At 37.9% G+C, this 16,373-nt stretch overlaps 1 protein-coding gene across 2 annotated transcripts in view; it reads left to right on the top strand.

Moving 5' to 3' along the window:
• FARP2 (FERM, ARH/RhoGEF and pleckstrin domain protein 2) overlaps nucleotides 1-16,373 on the top strand; it is a 198,826-nt gene that overhangs the window by 135,922 nt on the left and 46,531 nt on the right. For both annotated transcript variants that reach the window (XM_074964209.1, XM_074964208.1), the window contains exon 14: nucleotides 14,512-14,690. In XM_074964209.1, the coding sequence (XP_074820310.1) occupies nucleotides 14,512-14,690 (179 nt within the window). The remainder of the gene's footprint in view (nucleotides 1-14,511; nucleotides 14,691-16,373) is intronic.

The raw sequence follows: 16,373 nt of genomic DNA, 5'->3' as shown, positions 1-16,373 counted from the left end.
CGGATTTGGGCAGTGGCAAGCCAAAGGCTAGCAGCCTTTCCATGGTACTTCCTGGCAGCATCACTTCTAAGGATGATTTCTGACCTCATGAATGGAAGGCATGGAAGGGACTTAATGTTGGTCAGCTGTCATTAACTACTGCGCAGGTTTCACCTCTGCTGGGCCAATAGCCAAGCCATGATGCGAAAAGCAGCTATTCACCTATACATACTCCAGTATACTATTCTACCCCGCAGTCCACATCCTCATACTTGCAAGTGAAGGGGGAGCATGCCATAGAAACACTGCTCTCCTTCCTCTGAGAGATTTGGGGCCATTCATCCCTTCTGCCTCTGAACTCCCCTACATGGCATGGGACCCTGCATTAGCAACTGTTAAATGTTTAATCAGGTATTTGTATATAAACAAATGCATTTATAGAATAGACATAAACAATAGTGATTCTTCACCACTGTAGCTATAGCCTACTAATGGATTTAGGTCTAGAGATAAGGTATTTGACTGCACTTCACAGTTCAACAGAAAGCCATTTAAAAATGCATTGCAGGGCTTAGAGCTCCATAAAATAATCTGTACCTATATTTCTCTGTATGTATATTTACACCCACTCATCACTTAAGAATATATTTTTCACCAAATGTCAAGCACTATAAGAGCACATTTTAGTCTTGGTATGTGTAGTTATTGCAGTTCATTTGATTTACAAAACAAAGGTCAGAGAACATTCTGTGATCAAACAGCCATCCAGTTAAGTCTTGGTAAAGTTTACTACATTCGTATTAGCGTGTTGTGGTATATACTTCATAATTTTAAAATAATCATGAGTCATTAAAGTAACATTTTGTCTATTTCCCAGAAATTATTCATATTTTATCATTCATATGGAGTAGGAAATATATTGATTTTTCTATCAAGTTTCACTTAAAAGCCCAGTAACCTCAGAGTTACTGGATAAAACAGGTATTGAACTCCCTTATCCTGTGGTATTAGGTGGTGGTGGTTTTTTGTTTAATTTTGTTTGTTGCAAGTCTTGATAAGACTGTGGGAAAACAGTAACAAAAAAAAAATCCTGTTAATTATTATGTTGTTGTTTTAGTGCAAACCTGTTGGTAAGTCATTCCTATTATTGTCATTTTGCAAAGGGTGTTCAGCCTTAATTATTAGATATTAATGGACTGAATAGGTATATAGCACAATTCTCAGTGCAAACTCTCATAGTTGTCATCTGCACTGTAGCCGTTTTAACACTGAACTCATCACAAATGCTATGTGTATATGTATGAGTATACATACGTACCAAATATATGGATATTGTGAGATTTTTACAGCTCCAAATGTATATTGCAAAGTGCATTTAATTCACTTACCTCTCTGTGGGTTATTAGAAGATTAATCTTCTGAGTGAAGAATAACTTAGTGGGTTTTGAATCTGGAGTGCTTCTCAAATAACTAAAACTAAGACGTGTAACCTGTGGAAAGACATTACTGTAAATTCTATGAAATCACAATATTCTACTATAGCTTCAATGTGCAGGGCTCTGACTTCAGTCAGTAATACTGTTTGTGGCAGAGTTCTAAACATTGGTAAGAAAGTCCAAAGACCTGTCACCAGAATGTGCAGGTGTACTGTACGTTCAGCTCACAAAACTACTTGTGCCTTAGCCTGAAGTGATCCCCAGTTTAATAGGTGCTAATCTTTGCAGAAACTAACAATGCAAAGGGGACTGGAATTTCTTAATACATTGATCTTTTGGAACTTGATCTTTTTTTTTTTTTATACAGTAAACGTTGTTGTTGAATTATTTGTTTGGGGAGTTTTACATCTTTGTTTTCTGTTGAAATTGCTGATTATAAACCTAAAGATTTGTACTTATTCAGAACTTTTTAAGTTGTGTGTACAATAAAATGAGGAAACCTTTGATATGAATGACAAAATGGGCTTTTTAGCTTTTATTTTTCTTTACACCTGTGTTTCAAATAGATTAAATGTTGGTTCTCCTCGGCTAAGACTCCAAGGAGTTTTATTATCAGATTTCCCAGCTTAGTTTTCTTTTTGTAGGCATTTGGGAGGGTAGTGTAGACGAGGCAAATAGTGGTCAAGTTACTGTTTTGTTTGAATCCCTTTATTACGGAGTACAGATGAGAAGAAAAATTTAGATTTCATCCTAAAAGCACCATTTATGTCAGAGACATTCTCCTATTAGCTCTGGTTCAGCCTCTCTCTGCAATCTGCTCTATATCCTTATAACTAACCATCAGTGATTGTAGCATAATGCATGGCGACAAGTAGGTCATGTACTCATATTTTCTGTGTTACATGTTCTCCTCCAGAACGGCATACTTAATATACAGCTAAATCTTGCTTGCCTTACTCATGCAAGGTAGTCCCTTTGAAATCAGTGCATCTAGTTACATAAGTAAGGTGAGCTGGATTTTTTTTTTTACTATTGGTTTTAGAACTTTCTGAAAAGTAGAATTGCTTTCCATACTTGAACTGCTTTAGATGTAAAAAAAACCTGTTGCATTGTTTTCTTAGTAGTCAAGGAGATGTCTCTGATTCCATACCAAAAGTGTGTGATCTAGCATAAAAAGATATTAGAACATTAGTCCTATTATGTTGTTACAATATCTGAATTTGAGCTGCTATTTTCATTGCAACATGTAACTGTTTCAGAGGTTCATAAGTTAAGCCCCAAACTGGATATAAACACAGTAGTCATGCATGATCAAGTTGCATGATGGCAGCCTCACCTTAGACTAACCCATGTCATGCTGAAGTAAATATTATACTATATTGATATAACATTTTATAAAAGTTTTTAATATATGCTACCTATGATACTAAGATACTATGACAGGTTTCAGAGTGGCAGCCGTGTTAGTCTGTATCAGCAAAAACAATGAAGAGTCCTTGTGGCACCTTAGAGACAAACAAATTTATTTGCGAATAAGCTTTTGTGGGCTAAAACCCACTTCATGGAGTGAAAAGTAAGATAAGATATTATGACAAATGCAATATGATCTTTGAAGATGCTTTGGTTACTCAAGTATATTTTTAGAAATATGAAAATCAGTAAGTTCACATTCTGATCATAACCTGTAAAATTAAGAGTGAGAATTTTTAAAACAAATTGGGTCCCTCCAGTAAAGTTCTTAAGCAGGAGCAAAACTTTTACGTGTGAGTAGTTCCATTAAGTTTTCGTTGTGTTTAAAGTGCTTTAGTGGGTGAAAGCCATAGTGTGTGAAAAAAGAGTGGAAAATCTATGAAATTAAAAATTGTAGAGGCAAAAGAAATTGCTGAGGGTTTTTTTTAATGCCTCTATAGCCCAACTATTTTTTAAATGATTTTAAAGAACAGTTTTGCACAGAATAAGTTCAGATTGTGGTCTTTCTTTGTTTGTTTTAATTAAAAGCAGTATTTTGAAATATCCAGGAAAAGGAACACATTACATTAAAATGGTCGTAGAGCAGTTTTTAAACTAAGGGCTGGGAGAAAGCCGACAGGTACAGAGGAGCACATGGTACGAACATGCCTTAGGGGAGGATCTATAAATGGAGATTCCGTATGTCCTAATAAGGAGGAGAGGATGGAAGACGATAAAATACAGGTAGGATCTGATGAGAAATAGTCAAAAGAAAAAAGTCCCATTCAATTACGTCATGTAATGGCAGACAGCTAAAAAGGGACAAGTTTTTAAAGTGCTTATATACCAGTGCTAGAAGTCTAAATAATAAGATGAGTGAACTAGAGTGCCTATATTAAATGAGGATATTGATATAATAGGCATCACAGAAACTTGGTGGAATGAGGATAATCAATGGGACACAATAATACCAGGATACAAAATATATTGAAAGGACAGAACAGGTCGTGCTGGTGAGGGAGTGGCACTGTATGTGAAAGAAAGCATAGAATCAAATGAAGTAAAAATCTTAAAAGAACCAAACTATACCATAGAATCTCTATGGATAGTAATTCCATGCTTGAATAATAAGAATATAGCAGTAGGGATATATTACAGATCACCTGACCAGGATGGTGATAGTGACCATGAAATGCTCAGGGAGATTAGAGAGGCTATTAAAATAAAAAACTCAATAATAATGGGGGATTTCAACTATCCCCATATTGACTGGGTACATGTCAGCTCAGGATGGATGCAGAAATAAAGTTTCTTGACACCTTAAATTACTGCTTCTTGGAGCAGCTAGTCCTGGAACCCTCAGGAGGAGAGGCAATTCTTGATTTATTCCGAAGTGAAGGTCAGGTTCTGGTCCAAGAGGTGAATATAGCTGGACTGCTTGGTAATAGTGACCATAATATAATTAAATTTAATATCCCTGTGGCAGGAAAAACACCACAATGGCCCAACACTGTAGCATTTAATTTCAGAAAGGGGAACTACACAAAAATTAGGTTAGTTAAACAGAAATTAAAAGGTACAGCACCAAAAGTAAAATCTCTGCAAGCTGCATGGAAACTTTTTAAAGACACCATAATAGAAGCTCAACTTAAATGTATACTCCAAATTAAAAAACATAATAAGAGAACCAAAAAAGAGCCACCATGGCTAAACAACAAAGTAAAAGAAGCAGTGAGAGGCAAAAAGGCATCCTTTAAAAAGTGAAAGTTAAATCCTAATGAGGAAAATAGAAAGACGCATAAACTCTGGCAAATGAAGTATAAAAATATAATTAGGAAGGCCCAAAAAGAATTTGAAGAACAGCTAAGCAAAGACTCAAAAAAATTTTGCTATTACTTTTTAAGTACGTCAGAAGCAGGAAGCCTGCTAAACAACCAGTGGGGCCACTGGATGATCAAGATGCTAAAGGAGTACTCAAGGATGATAAGGCCATTGCAGCGAAACTAAATGAATTCTTTGCATTGGTCTTCACCGTTGAGGATGTGAGTGAGATTCCCAAACCTGAACCATTCTTTTTAGGTGACAAAAACTGGTTGAAACTATAGTAAAGAACAAAATAGTCAGACACACAGGTGAACATAATTTGTTGGGGAATAGTCAACATGGTTTTTGTAAAGGGAAATCATGCCTCACCAATCTACTAGAATTCTTTGAGGTTGTCAACAAGCGTGTGGACAAGGGGGATCAAGTGGATATAGTATATTTAGATTTTCAGAAAGCCTTTGACAAGGTCCCTCACCAAAGGCTATTAAGCGAAGTAAGCAGTCATGGGATAAGACGGAAGATTCTCTTATGGATTGGTAACTGGTTAAAAGATAGGATACAAAGGATAGGAATAAATGGTCAGTTTTAAGAATGGAGAGAGGTAAATAGTGATGTACCCAAGGGGTCTGTACAGGGCCAAGTCCTATTTAACATATTCATAAATGATCTGGAAAAAGGGGTAAACAGTGAGGTAGCAAAATTTGCAGATGATACAAAACTACTCAAGATAGTTAAGTCCCAGGAAGATTGCGAAGAGCTACAAAAGGATCTCTCAAAACTGGGTAACTGGGCAACAAAATGGCAGATGAAATTCAATGTTAATAAATGCAAAGTAATACACATTAGAAAACATAATCCCAACTATATATATAAAATGATGCTGTCTAAATTAGCTGTTACCACTCAAGAAAGAGATCTTGTACTCATTGTGGATAGTTCTCTGAAAACATCCACTCAATGTGCAGGGGCAGTCAAAAAAGCAAACAGAATGTTGGGAATCATTAAGAAAGGGATAGATAATAAGATAGAAAATATCATATTGCCTCTATATAAATCCATGATATGCCCACATCTTGAATACTGTGTGCAGATGTGGTCGCCCCATCTCAAAAAAGATATATTGGACTTGGAAAAGGTTCAGAAAAGGGTAACAAAAAATTATTAGGGGTATGGAATTGCTGCTGTATGAGGAGCAACTAGGATTTTTCAGCTTGGAAAAGAGACGACTAAGGGAGGATATGATAGAAGTCTATAAAATCATGACTGGCCTGGAGAAAGTAAATAAGGAAGTGTCATTTCCTCCTCCTCATAACACATGAACTAGGTACCACCAAATGAAATTAATGGGCAGCAGGTTTAAAACAAACAAAAGGAAGTATTTTTTCACACAACACACAGTCAGCCTGTGGAACTCCTTGCCAGAGATGTTGGGAAGGGCAAGACTATAACAGGGCTCAAAAAAGAATTAGATAAATTCATGGAGGATAGGTCCATCAATGGTTGTTAGCCAGGATGGGCAGGGATGGTGTCCCTAGCCTCTGTTTGCCAGAAGCTGGGAATGGGCGACGGGAGATGGATCACTTGATTACCTGTTTTGTTCATTCTGGAGCACCTGGCATTGGCCACTGTTGGAATACAGGATACTGGGCTAGATGGACCTTTGTTCTGACCCAGTATGGCTGTTCTTATGTTCTTACAGGATGTTGTGTAATGTGCATTAAAATGTGCTCTTAGCACAGTGGTGTCACTGTTCAAATAATACTTTACTATTCAGATATTCAAGGATTGGTCCAAAGTCCCATCTGAAGTCAGTGGGAGTCTCTCAGTGGTGTTTGGATCATGTCCTAATAGTGCAAAGTGAAACTTTATTCCACACGCTATATTACTTAAAAGAAATTCACATGTAAAATCATATTAAAAATGCAATTAGTGGAATGAAAAGAGGCAAAAATAAGCAACGAATACTTAAAGGGGAAGCATAGTGCAAGATATGTCCTCTGGTTGTTTAGACCAGTGTTTCTCAATGACTGGTTCATGGACTAGCGCCTGTCCCTGAGATCCCTGACACAGTTTAGGAAGGCAGCAAGCCATTCCCTGGTGTCAAAAGGGTTGAGAAACACTGGCTTAGACACAGTGGGGCACTGCCTTTTAATGGTAAATTGAAAGGGTATATTGTCTGCCAAAACAAATTGTGTTGCTTCCTCTGCAGCAACTGATGACCTCATTAACACCTCAGCAATTAAAGAACCTGAATTCACTGCCTTCATTACATTACTTTAGGTGTTAGTAATCGCTTCAAGTGTAGAATGTTTTCAGAATGTAATCTACACATCCCAAATTATTTATTTTTATATCTGTGTAAAGAACCACATTCAGATATATGGTTTTAAAATGTATTTATTTGTGATTTTTTTAATTTTAGTTTGGGATCTTTGAGTGGAGAGCTACTCTGAAAAATAACTGTAAAATGGCATCATAGGCTTTCCAGCTACATTGTGCCTCACTGACTCTGAATGAAATGAGCTCTGCTTGCATGTCAAAAGACTTTTAACTGTCAGATCCTAGCCTGAGTTTGCAGTTCTGGAAGCCAAGTTGTGTTCTTTTTGGCTTGTGCATCATTTGTAGGCCAGATATAATAATTCTGTAGCCCAGGTTCTACCCTCAGACCTGGACAACCTCATTCTTTTTAATGGGGATACACATTTGTAACCAAGGGCAGAATGTGGCCCTAGTAACTAGAACTTTCTTAACTCTAATGTGTGAAAAGAAATAGAACTGAGCTCACCCCCCTAAAGCTGTAAAAGCTTTACACAGCTGACCAGAGGGAAAAAAGAATATAAATATATTTTTGTCACTAATGTGACAAATGGCTCTGAATGCACACAGAAAACATATCTGTTGAGGGTGCTATTTTTGCAGTCACTTTTAAGAGAAGAACCACACTTTAAACAGCCTTTTATGTATTGTATGTATTTTCAAATACTTTCTGTTCATCTTCCTTTTCCACGCTATTGTGTAGGCATTGGAAGACATACATAATGTTTTCCTTCCTAAATACTGTGAATTTGATTTATTTTGTTTATTTCATAGCTATAACATTAATTTTATGTGGCTTACTATGTATGTGAATGTTTGTTTTTTAACAATTTATTACATCTCAATAAACACAGTCCTTGGCTCTAAATTCAGGGTATTTTAAGAGGTAATATCTCCTGATTGTTTTCCAGTTCAAACTATGAAATATGGATAGTACAGTAAAAATGAAAGTGGCAATCTAGTTGATAGCACTAGAGGAAGACAAATTGGAGAGTATAGAAAGTGGCTGTCGTGCATCATTGTCAGTTTCACTTTAATCTTTAAACCTGACCATTACAATAGTGATATCTCTCTGGTGTGGCCTCGTGCTGTTGTCCCTAATGCTGAGCCAGAAGCAGTTTTCTGCTGATTTAACAAATTTGTGCCTCGTAGAATCATAGAATATTAGGGTTGGAAGAGACCTCAGGAGGTCATCTAGTCCAATCCCCTGCTCAAAGCAGGACCAACACCAACTGAATCATCCCAGCCAAGGCTTTGTCAAGCCGGACCTTAAAAACCTAAGGATGGAGATTCCACCACCTCCCTAGGTAACCCATTCCAGAGTTTTACCACCCTCCTAGTGAAATAGTGTTTCCTAATATCCTAGACCTCCCCCACTGCAACTTGAGACCATTGCTCCTTGTTGTGTCATCTTCCACCACTGAGAACAGCCGAGCTCCATCCTCTTTGGAACCCCCGTTCAGGTAGTTGAAGGCTGCTGTCAAATCCCGCCCCACTCTTCTCTTCTGCAGACTAAATAACCCCAGTTCCCTCAGCCTCTCCTTGTAAGTCATGTGCCTCAGCCCCCTAATCATTTTTGTTGCCTTCCGCTGGACTCTCTCCAATTTGTCCACATCCCTTCTGTAGTGGGGGGACCAAAACAGGACGCAATACTCCAGGTGTGGCCTCACCAGTGCCGAATAGAGGGAAATAATCACGCCCCTCGATCTGCGGACAATGCTTCTAGTCATACAGCCCAATATGCCTTGTTGGCAACGAGGGCACACTGCTGACTCTCCTCCAACTTCTCGTCCACTGTAATCTCCAGGTCCTTTTCTTCAGAACTGCTGCTCAGCCAGTCGGTTCTCAGCCTGTAGCGGTTCATGGGATTCTTCCTTCCTAAGTGCAGGACTCTGCATTCATCCTTGTTGAACCTCATCAGATTTCTTTTGGCCCAATCCTCCAATTCGTCTAGGTCACTCTGGACCCTATCCCTACCCTCCAGCATATCTACCTCTCCCCCCAGTTTAGTGTCATCTGTGAACTTGCTGAGGGTGCAATTAGTCCCATCATCCAGATCATTGATAAAGATGTTGAACAAAACCGGCCCCAGGACTGACCCCTGGGGTACTCCACTTGATACCGGCTGCCAATTAGACATCTAGCCGTTGATCACTACCCATTGAGCCTGACAGTCTAGCCAGTTTCCTACCCACCTTATAGTCCATTCATCCAGTCCATACTTTTTTAACTTGCTGGCTGGAATACTGTGCTAAAGTCAAGATATATCACATCACTGCTTTCCCCATATCCATAGAGCCAGTTATCTCATCATAGAAGGCAATCAGGTTGGTCAGGCATGACTTGTCCTTGGCGAATCCATGTTGACTGTTCCTGATCACCTTCCTCTCCTCCAAGTGCTTCAAAATGGATTCCTCAGACTTAGAACCATGCCCCTCTGGCATGCTTCCCACCCCCTTTTTTCCTGGCACTACTGGTTGAATGAGCACGTGGTTCTTCATGTCATGTAACAACTTTCCAGATCTTTGCCTCCTATCCTCCTCCCTACCCTCACTTCCCAAGTTTCAACTGGACAGGGGGATAAATTCCTCGTAGTTCAGGGAAGTAATAACTACTGGTACTCTGAGCACACTAGTTGGCCAAGCTAACGAGGAGCCCTGTAGCTAATAAGCTCCTTATTCTTCAACAAACTAGTCTGGATTTTAGAGAACAGAAAAGTACTTTAAACACATTTAAGTGGGGAAAAAACATACATTTTAAGAAGATAATTATGTTGAAGAGGGATATGAATCAACTGTGTCCTTGAAGAAAACATTAAAGGTTGGATATAGTAATTACAGCAACTGAGTTAAAAGCAAAGTATTTTTTAAATGAGCAGACCCCAAACAACCAAATCCTGCTAATGACCAATGTTGTATACAGTCCTAAACTGTATTTTTTTCCCACGAACTTCAGTTTGGCTGCTCACATCCCTCTTCAATGAAGGTAATCAGCTATTAGAAAACGGATTCCCAGTCCACATGTAGAACGTGTTTAAGGTATTTCAGTAATGGCTGTGTGCAAACAAAATCTTCGGCATGTTTGGATATATTTAAAAAAACTGTAGGTGAACAAGTTTTGATTTTATGATTATATATTGGTCTGGGACGTTAGCTTCTTAGATAAAGGCCATTGCTCTTCCTTATGGCCTTGTGAAAGGCGATCTTATGAGCAAACACCAATACAATAATTAACATTTTACTAATATTGGTACAGCAGCTATAGGATAGAAATTTTCAAAAGCAATCCACATCGGACTAATTTTGCATCCATTGACAACAACGGTAAGGTTCAGGCAATATTGAGGGCTTTAAATTTCCCACCCATATCTATAATTTTATATACACACACCTATACTAGCCCTTTAGGACAATTCGTATATGTCTTTGTTTGAAACATGTATCACTATTTTTAAAGTAGCAATATTTTTAAAGGTACTGAGTTCTTGGTTTAGAGCATACAGCTTGTTGTGTCAAGCATACATGCAAAGTTTATTGATTTCAGTGTGATTGCGCAGGATGTGAAAGCATAATTTTATTCATTATATCTAGAGCAAGAGCAAATTGAGAGTTTTTTGCATGCTTGTATGTGCATCCCAGTTTCATAATGCATCCCCCATTCCTGCTTTATATTAAAAGAAAAACTGCAGTGAGTAATTGCTCATTCTTACTGTCGTGTGTTTTGGCTTGATGAAGAAGATTAAAGAGGCTCTGTCAACTAGATACCAAAATCTGCCTTTCTTAAGTAAAGTAATTCTCTTGTAATATCCATTGATACTGATGCCTGCTTTTTAGGGTGGGAATACTTCAGTGGGCCATCATCTGCCCAGAACAGAAACCAGACAAACATTTTGATCTTATTGCCACCTACTTATAAATATTTAGCAGGTTTCTACCTTAAACAGCTGCTGAAAATGATGGGCACTTCCTGAACTACTACTTGGATCCTTCCATTATCTTCTCTCCACCAGAAGAGGCTACAGAGCCACTCCATGACTTGCCAGAGGATTTCCTCACTGCTGCTCTAGTAAAAGTTCATAATAAATTTGTAATAGGTTTCTGAGAGAAATGAAATTGAAATCTGCATTTGTAATGTATTTTAACCCATTTTGCTGACTGTAACAGGTGATATGTGCATTTGTATCAAACTCTTAAAGTCACATTTCAAATAAAAAAAGTTCCTAAAAAATTAGGGTGTTGTGTGAGATTTTACAATCCTTTCTAGAAAAGAGAAGATTGGGGTCCTAAATAGGTTGCTATTGTCCCTTTAAAGAATTTTCCAGTAGCATAATCCTACGTATTATAAAACTGCAATTGTTGTAACATCTTCCATGAATAAGTCATTGTATCCCAGTGACACAAACATGATAGACACTGTTGCCCTACACCCCCAATGCATAAGGACACAGGGGAGAATGGTCCCTGCCTAGAAGAGCTTACAGCCTAAGAAATATATTGGATTTAGACCTAGTTTATCCCTTTTCTAAAAATCTTACTTGAAAGAAAACACCTGGTATCTACATTTTTGAATGTATATATTTTCAGACTTAATTAGTTGAATATGCCTCTGATTTTCATAATCTTACATTAATGTCAAGAAAAATAGTATTTGAAATCAGATAAAGAAGAACAAACGTCTATTTAGATTAATTTCCTGGGTTTCTCCCCAGATTTTGAGCTGGTAACGTGAGTCAATACTGGAACAACTCATTTGAAATAGGCTGCAGGAAATTATACCTTGTTCTCCCCTTGTCTCTGAATATTATTGCTTCCATCAGGAAGTAGTTGAGACCACAACATTTGGAACAGTTGCAGCCTGATGCTAATTTCTGAGTACATAGGAAGTCTTTATGATTTCTATGGCACTTTTGCTGCACTTTTTTAATGTTAAAAAGGATAATTATTTCCCATCTCATTTTAACTTCCTTCATTCACATATAAAGGCAAACTTCCAGTAAACTACTTTCCCTGCAGTATTTTCATATGTAAAAACAAATGTTAGCTATTGTTACTTTCCTGTGTTGTAGGTCTGGTAGACTAAAAGCAATTGAAATGAGAAAATACACAGGGGCAGAAACAATAGGCACTTGATAATGATTTTGCTGAAGCATGTTAATAGTTAACTTTATAGCCTTGATAATCTGAATCTCTTCCAGGTGACCGAGTGCAATGGCGTTTAGGTTCCTGCATTTGTCAATGTGAAAATATGCATTTGCTTCCTCATCATAGTCATGCTGCAGCCACGCAATTAAGTGGTTTTGCTTCCTGAGTCAAACAGCAACCATCTCTTGCCAAAAGTGTATCAAAAAGCTTATAACTGGCTCTCCTTCAGTCAGTTAATCTCTGCTTTTTATTTTCTGTTAAAAGATATTGGGTGTTTCATTTACAGTTCTGTTCCTGTGGACTGATATTTTTTGAATACATATAGTGTAGGGGTTTTTTTTATTGATTTTAGTAATCTGACTATAGGAAGAGAATCTGTCTGAAAAGCTAGTATTGAAATAAGAAAGGTCACAGTATGTGCTGAGATTACACAAAGTGGATTTTAAAGTGGGAGTACCAGTGTGGAGAGGAGCATTAACTGGTGTCAACCTGGAATCTGTTTTATACTGACAACATGTAATCCCCTGAAAATAGGGGGTTATAATGGGAAAGATGGATTATTATGTAGAGAACATTGTGTAAATTATAGCAAGTTTCAGAAGAGCAATTGAGCTGTGTCTTCGGAGGAACGAGCACTTGCTGTATAGCCCATTGTTCCAGTAGTAGCTCTGAGGCAGTTTGGTCTAATGGACTGAACACAAGTATCAGAGAAAGGAACTCCTGAGTTCTAATTCTTAACTGTCACTTATTTGCTAAGTGGCCTTGGGCAAGTTACTTAGCCCCTGTTTCCCATCTGTAAAACAAAAATAATAATACCTACATACCACGGTGGGGTGTTGCAAGCATAGGTTAGTGTTTGTAGAGCACTTTGAGGGTGGAAAGCATTACATCTTTAACTGGAGTATTGTGTCCAGTTCTGTGTGCCACATTTCAGGAAAGATGTGAACAAATTGGAGAAAGTCCAGAGAAGGGAAACAAAAATGATTAAAGGTCTAGAAAACATGACCTATGAGGGAAGATTGAAAATATTGGGTTTGTTTAATCTGGAAAAGAGAAGACTCAGAGGGGACATAACAGTTTTCAAGTACATAAAAGGTTGTTACAAGGAGGAGGAAGCAGAATTGTTGTTCTTAACCTCTGAGGAAAGGACAAGAAGCAATGGGCTTAAATTGCAGCAATGGAGGTTTAGGTTGGACATTAGGAAAAACTTCTTAACTGTCAGGGTGGTTAAGCACTGGAATAAATTTCCCAGGGAGGTTGTGGAATCTCCATAATTGGAGATTTTTAAGAGCAGGTTAGACCAACACCTGTCAGGAATGGTCTAGATAATACTTAGTCCTGCCATGAGTGCAGGGCACTGGACTAGAGGACCTCTCGAGGTCCCTTCCAGTCCTATGATTCTATGATGAGTTCTTAGTACTGGTTCAAAGGTCTAGTTCTACAGAGTTTGACTCCTTATCAGAGGGAGGGTTTAGGAAAACAACATTTTACTTTGTCTGAAAAATTGTGGTCATGATAATTTGAATAACACATGTCCCTGTCTTTATTTTTTGCCCCCACAAAATAAATCATCTAGAGCAAAGCGTCTTTGTCTAGTTATTTGCTCCCTGTACCATCCATAGCCTTTGAATTAGTGAAGAATGCTGCAAGATTTTCTTCTACGTAGCTAAAAATTCTGTATGCTGCAATGTTACAAGATCCGTTTTATTTGTTGAAGCCAGTAAAACATTTAGCTCAAATATTTAACAAATTTTGTAGATTTAGAGAGCCAAAAGGGGAATATAGTATGTGGTCCCTGTATGTCTAGCAACATATTTCCCACTTCCACAAACACAGATATTGAGATCAGATTTTCCACAAATTCTGAATGCATGAAAGATTTTTCCATTCCTTCCTTCCCCACCTCCCTTTGCTCCCTGCTTTCTAGACATTTGATTGTTTTCTGAAGGAATACAACTACAATAATGTGTCCTCGCTTCTCTCTGGGGCTAAAGAGAATTCTAATTTTAAAAAAGAAAAATGTACTCTTCTGTAAAAGTAATCCATAGTGATCACTATTTAACACAATAAGGGGGAATTGAGCCATTTTATTAGTCCCTATCCAGTTTCTGTTCAATAACTCAAACTATATCTGCCAGCTAATAGCTCAATTGTATAGATTACTCAATTATTCCAAGAGATTTCAATCTGCTTGAAAATGTTTGTGTGCCAATTTCTTTGGCATTTTTGAAGTAATATAAAATTACAGTTTTTGGCTAATAATGTCTACATTGCTGTTAGGCAAGTGGGCTTTTTTAGATGAAGCATTGTCATAACATATGTTTTCTCATTTCCCAATCCATCTTCCCTTCCTTCTCCAATTCTAGACCTCTCAATGGACCACCTTCAGCTCTCTTCCTTCACATTGAAGAGTCCACAGAGCTTGAACCCCACATTTCAGGTGAATTTGAACCCAGCTGGCCAGGGTTCATCTCCTCTTCTGAGTCCTGTCCTGAGCGATGCTGGCAGTGCCCGGGTAGAAGAGGAAGAGGAAGTAAAATGCAAGGTAAGGCAATGGCACTACAGAGAACCTAAGCAATGAGTGAGGAGCGTGTACTGATTTAGCATGGATTCCGATACAATTCTCTGTATATTCTTCATTACTATTAACGATATTCTTTGTGCTAATACGAACTTAGTGTTAGTGTTTGCAAGCTCCTACATCGAAAATTCAGTGGGAGTATGTTGACCCTTGGATCCCAGAGTCTCATGCATTAGAACCTCATGACAGGATAGTCCTCCTCGTTGCTGTTATTGGAGTCATGTGTGTGTGTGTTGTTAAGCACAGCATAATCCTTGTCTATGCACAGTGTTGTTGTATTTAACATTGTCAACTGATTGGACTGTCCTTGTCTACACTGAAAGTTTAACGTCATGTTAGTTAAAAATTTGTTCTAACCTGATTTAATTTCCCAGGGTGGACAAGGCCACAGAGCTAAAATCTGTTCACCTACAGGGCATGCAGCAAAAACTACTTAGGCTTTATCAGAAGGTGAGGTTTGAGTGCGGAGCTTTCAGTCATTTTTGAGGGTTGATGAGTGGACTGTTTTTGACACTGTATCAGCTAACAATTACTTTGTTATATGTCTTTTTAAATATTGACCTGCGCTCAGTTCTATGACAGGCATATCATATATAAAAGGAAATAATAAAACAATCGTGACGTGTGTGTGTATGTGTATTATAGTGGCACTCAGTCTTTTTCCATTTCTGTCACATGTACCTCATTTTTCAAAAGTGTAATATCTCAGCAATTCCCTTTGTATTGAAACTCATTTATAAAAGTTTTTAAGCCTTGGGGTGAATTTTTGTTGCTAATTGATTTTAGTATGGTCAACTTCTGAGAGTTCTAAAGCTTCAGTTTCCTCTTGAAAATAATTTCTTAAAATGAAACTCATCTTAAGTTTCATGGTAAATTTTTACAGGCTATTTATGAATACCTGGAAGATGGAGACTTACAATGGGAATACTAATATAAATGTGTTGGTGCTGATAGGTGCTGCTGTAATTTTATAGAAATATCAGGGCATGAATGTGTCACTTAAGTTTTTATATGCTAAGAATTGTCTTGTATTTTAAAATCATAGTTCCATTTACTAAAATTAAATCATTGCACAAGTAAAGGTAAGTCTTCTCCAGCATTTCTCTAAATTACAAAACTCTTGTCCTGAGTCTGAAAATGTTCAGTAGCCCTTAGTTTCTCATTGCTTTCATGTGGTACCATGTGCTTGCAGAACTGCAGTGTTAATTCTTTTTTGGTACTTGCACTGGGTTTCAGGAAAGGGAAAGAGGCTCAGTGGTGGGGAAAGAACAATAGGATTTGAGAGGGAAAATAGAAATAGCGCTGTAGTTGGCACCTGACAGACAATTTAAAAGATGTCATTACCATGCCTGCTCTGCAGTGTAAAGGGCATTAGGTGAGGGTTGGTACACTATCTGGAGTAATAAATACCTTTTTCCTTCTTATAAATATTTATTTTAAAAGAATAATGAAATGTTAAAGACTCTTCAAAGGGAGCATTCAGAGACGTGTAAAGGTTAGAAAATAAATTCAAAAAGATGCTAAAGTGGAGCAACTCCGCCCCACCCCACCCCCCCCCCGCCAGATTTTAGCTTGGAAATGTTTGTAGTGGCCAGGAAGCCACACATCATCATCCTGCCATTGCTGCTGCAGGCACTGTGTGAGTTC

Source organism: Natator depressus, chromosome 9 (assembly GCF_965152275.1).
Source record: "Natator depressus isolate rNatDep1 chromosome 9, rNatDep2.hap1, whole genome shotgun sequence".
Taxonomy (NCBI): Eukaryota; Metazoa; Chordata; order Testudines; family Cheloniidae; genus Natator; species Natator depressus.
This window is presented reverse-complemented; position numbering and strand designations above follow the sequence as displayed.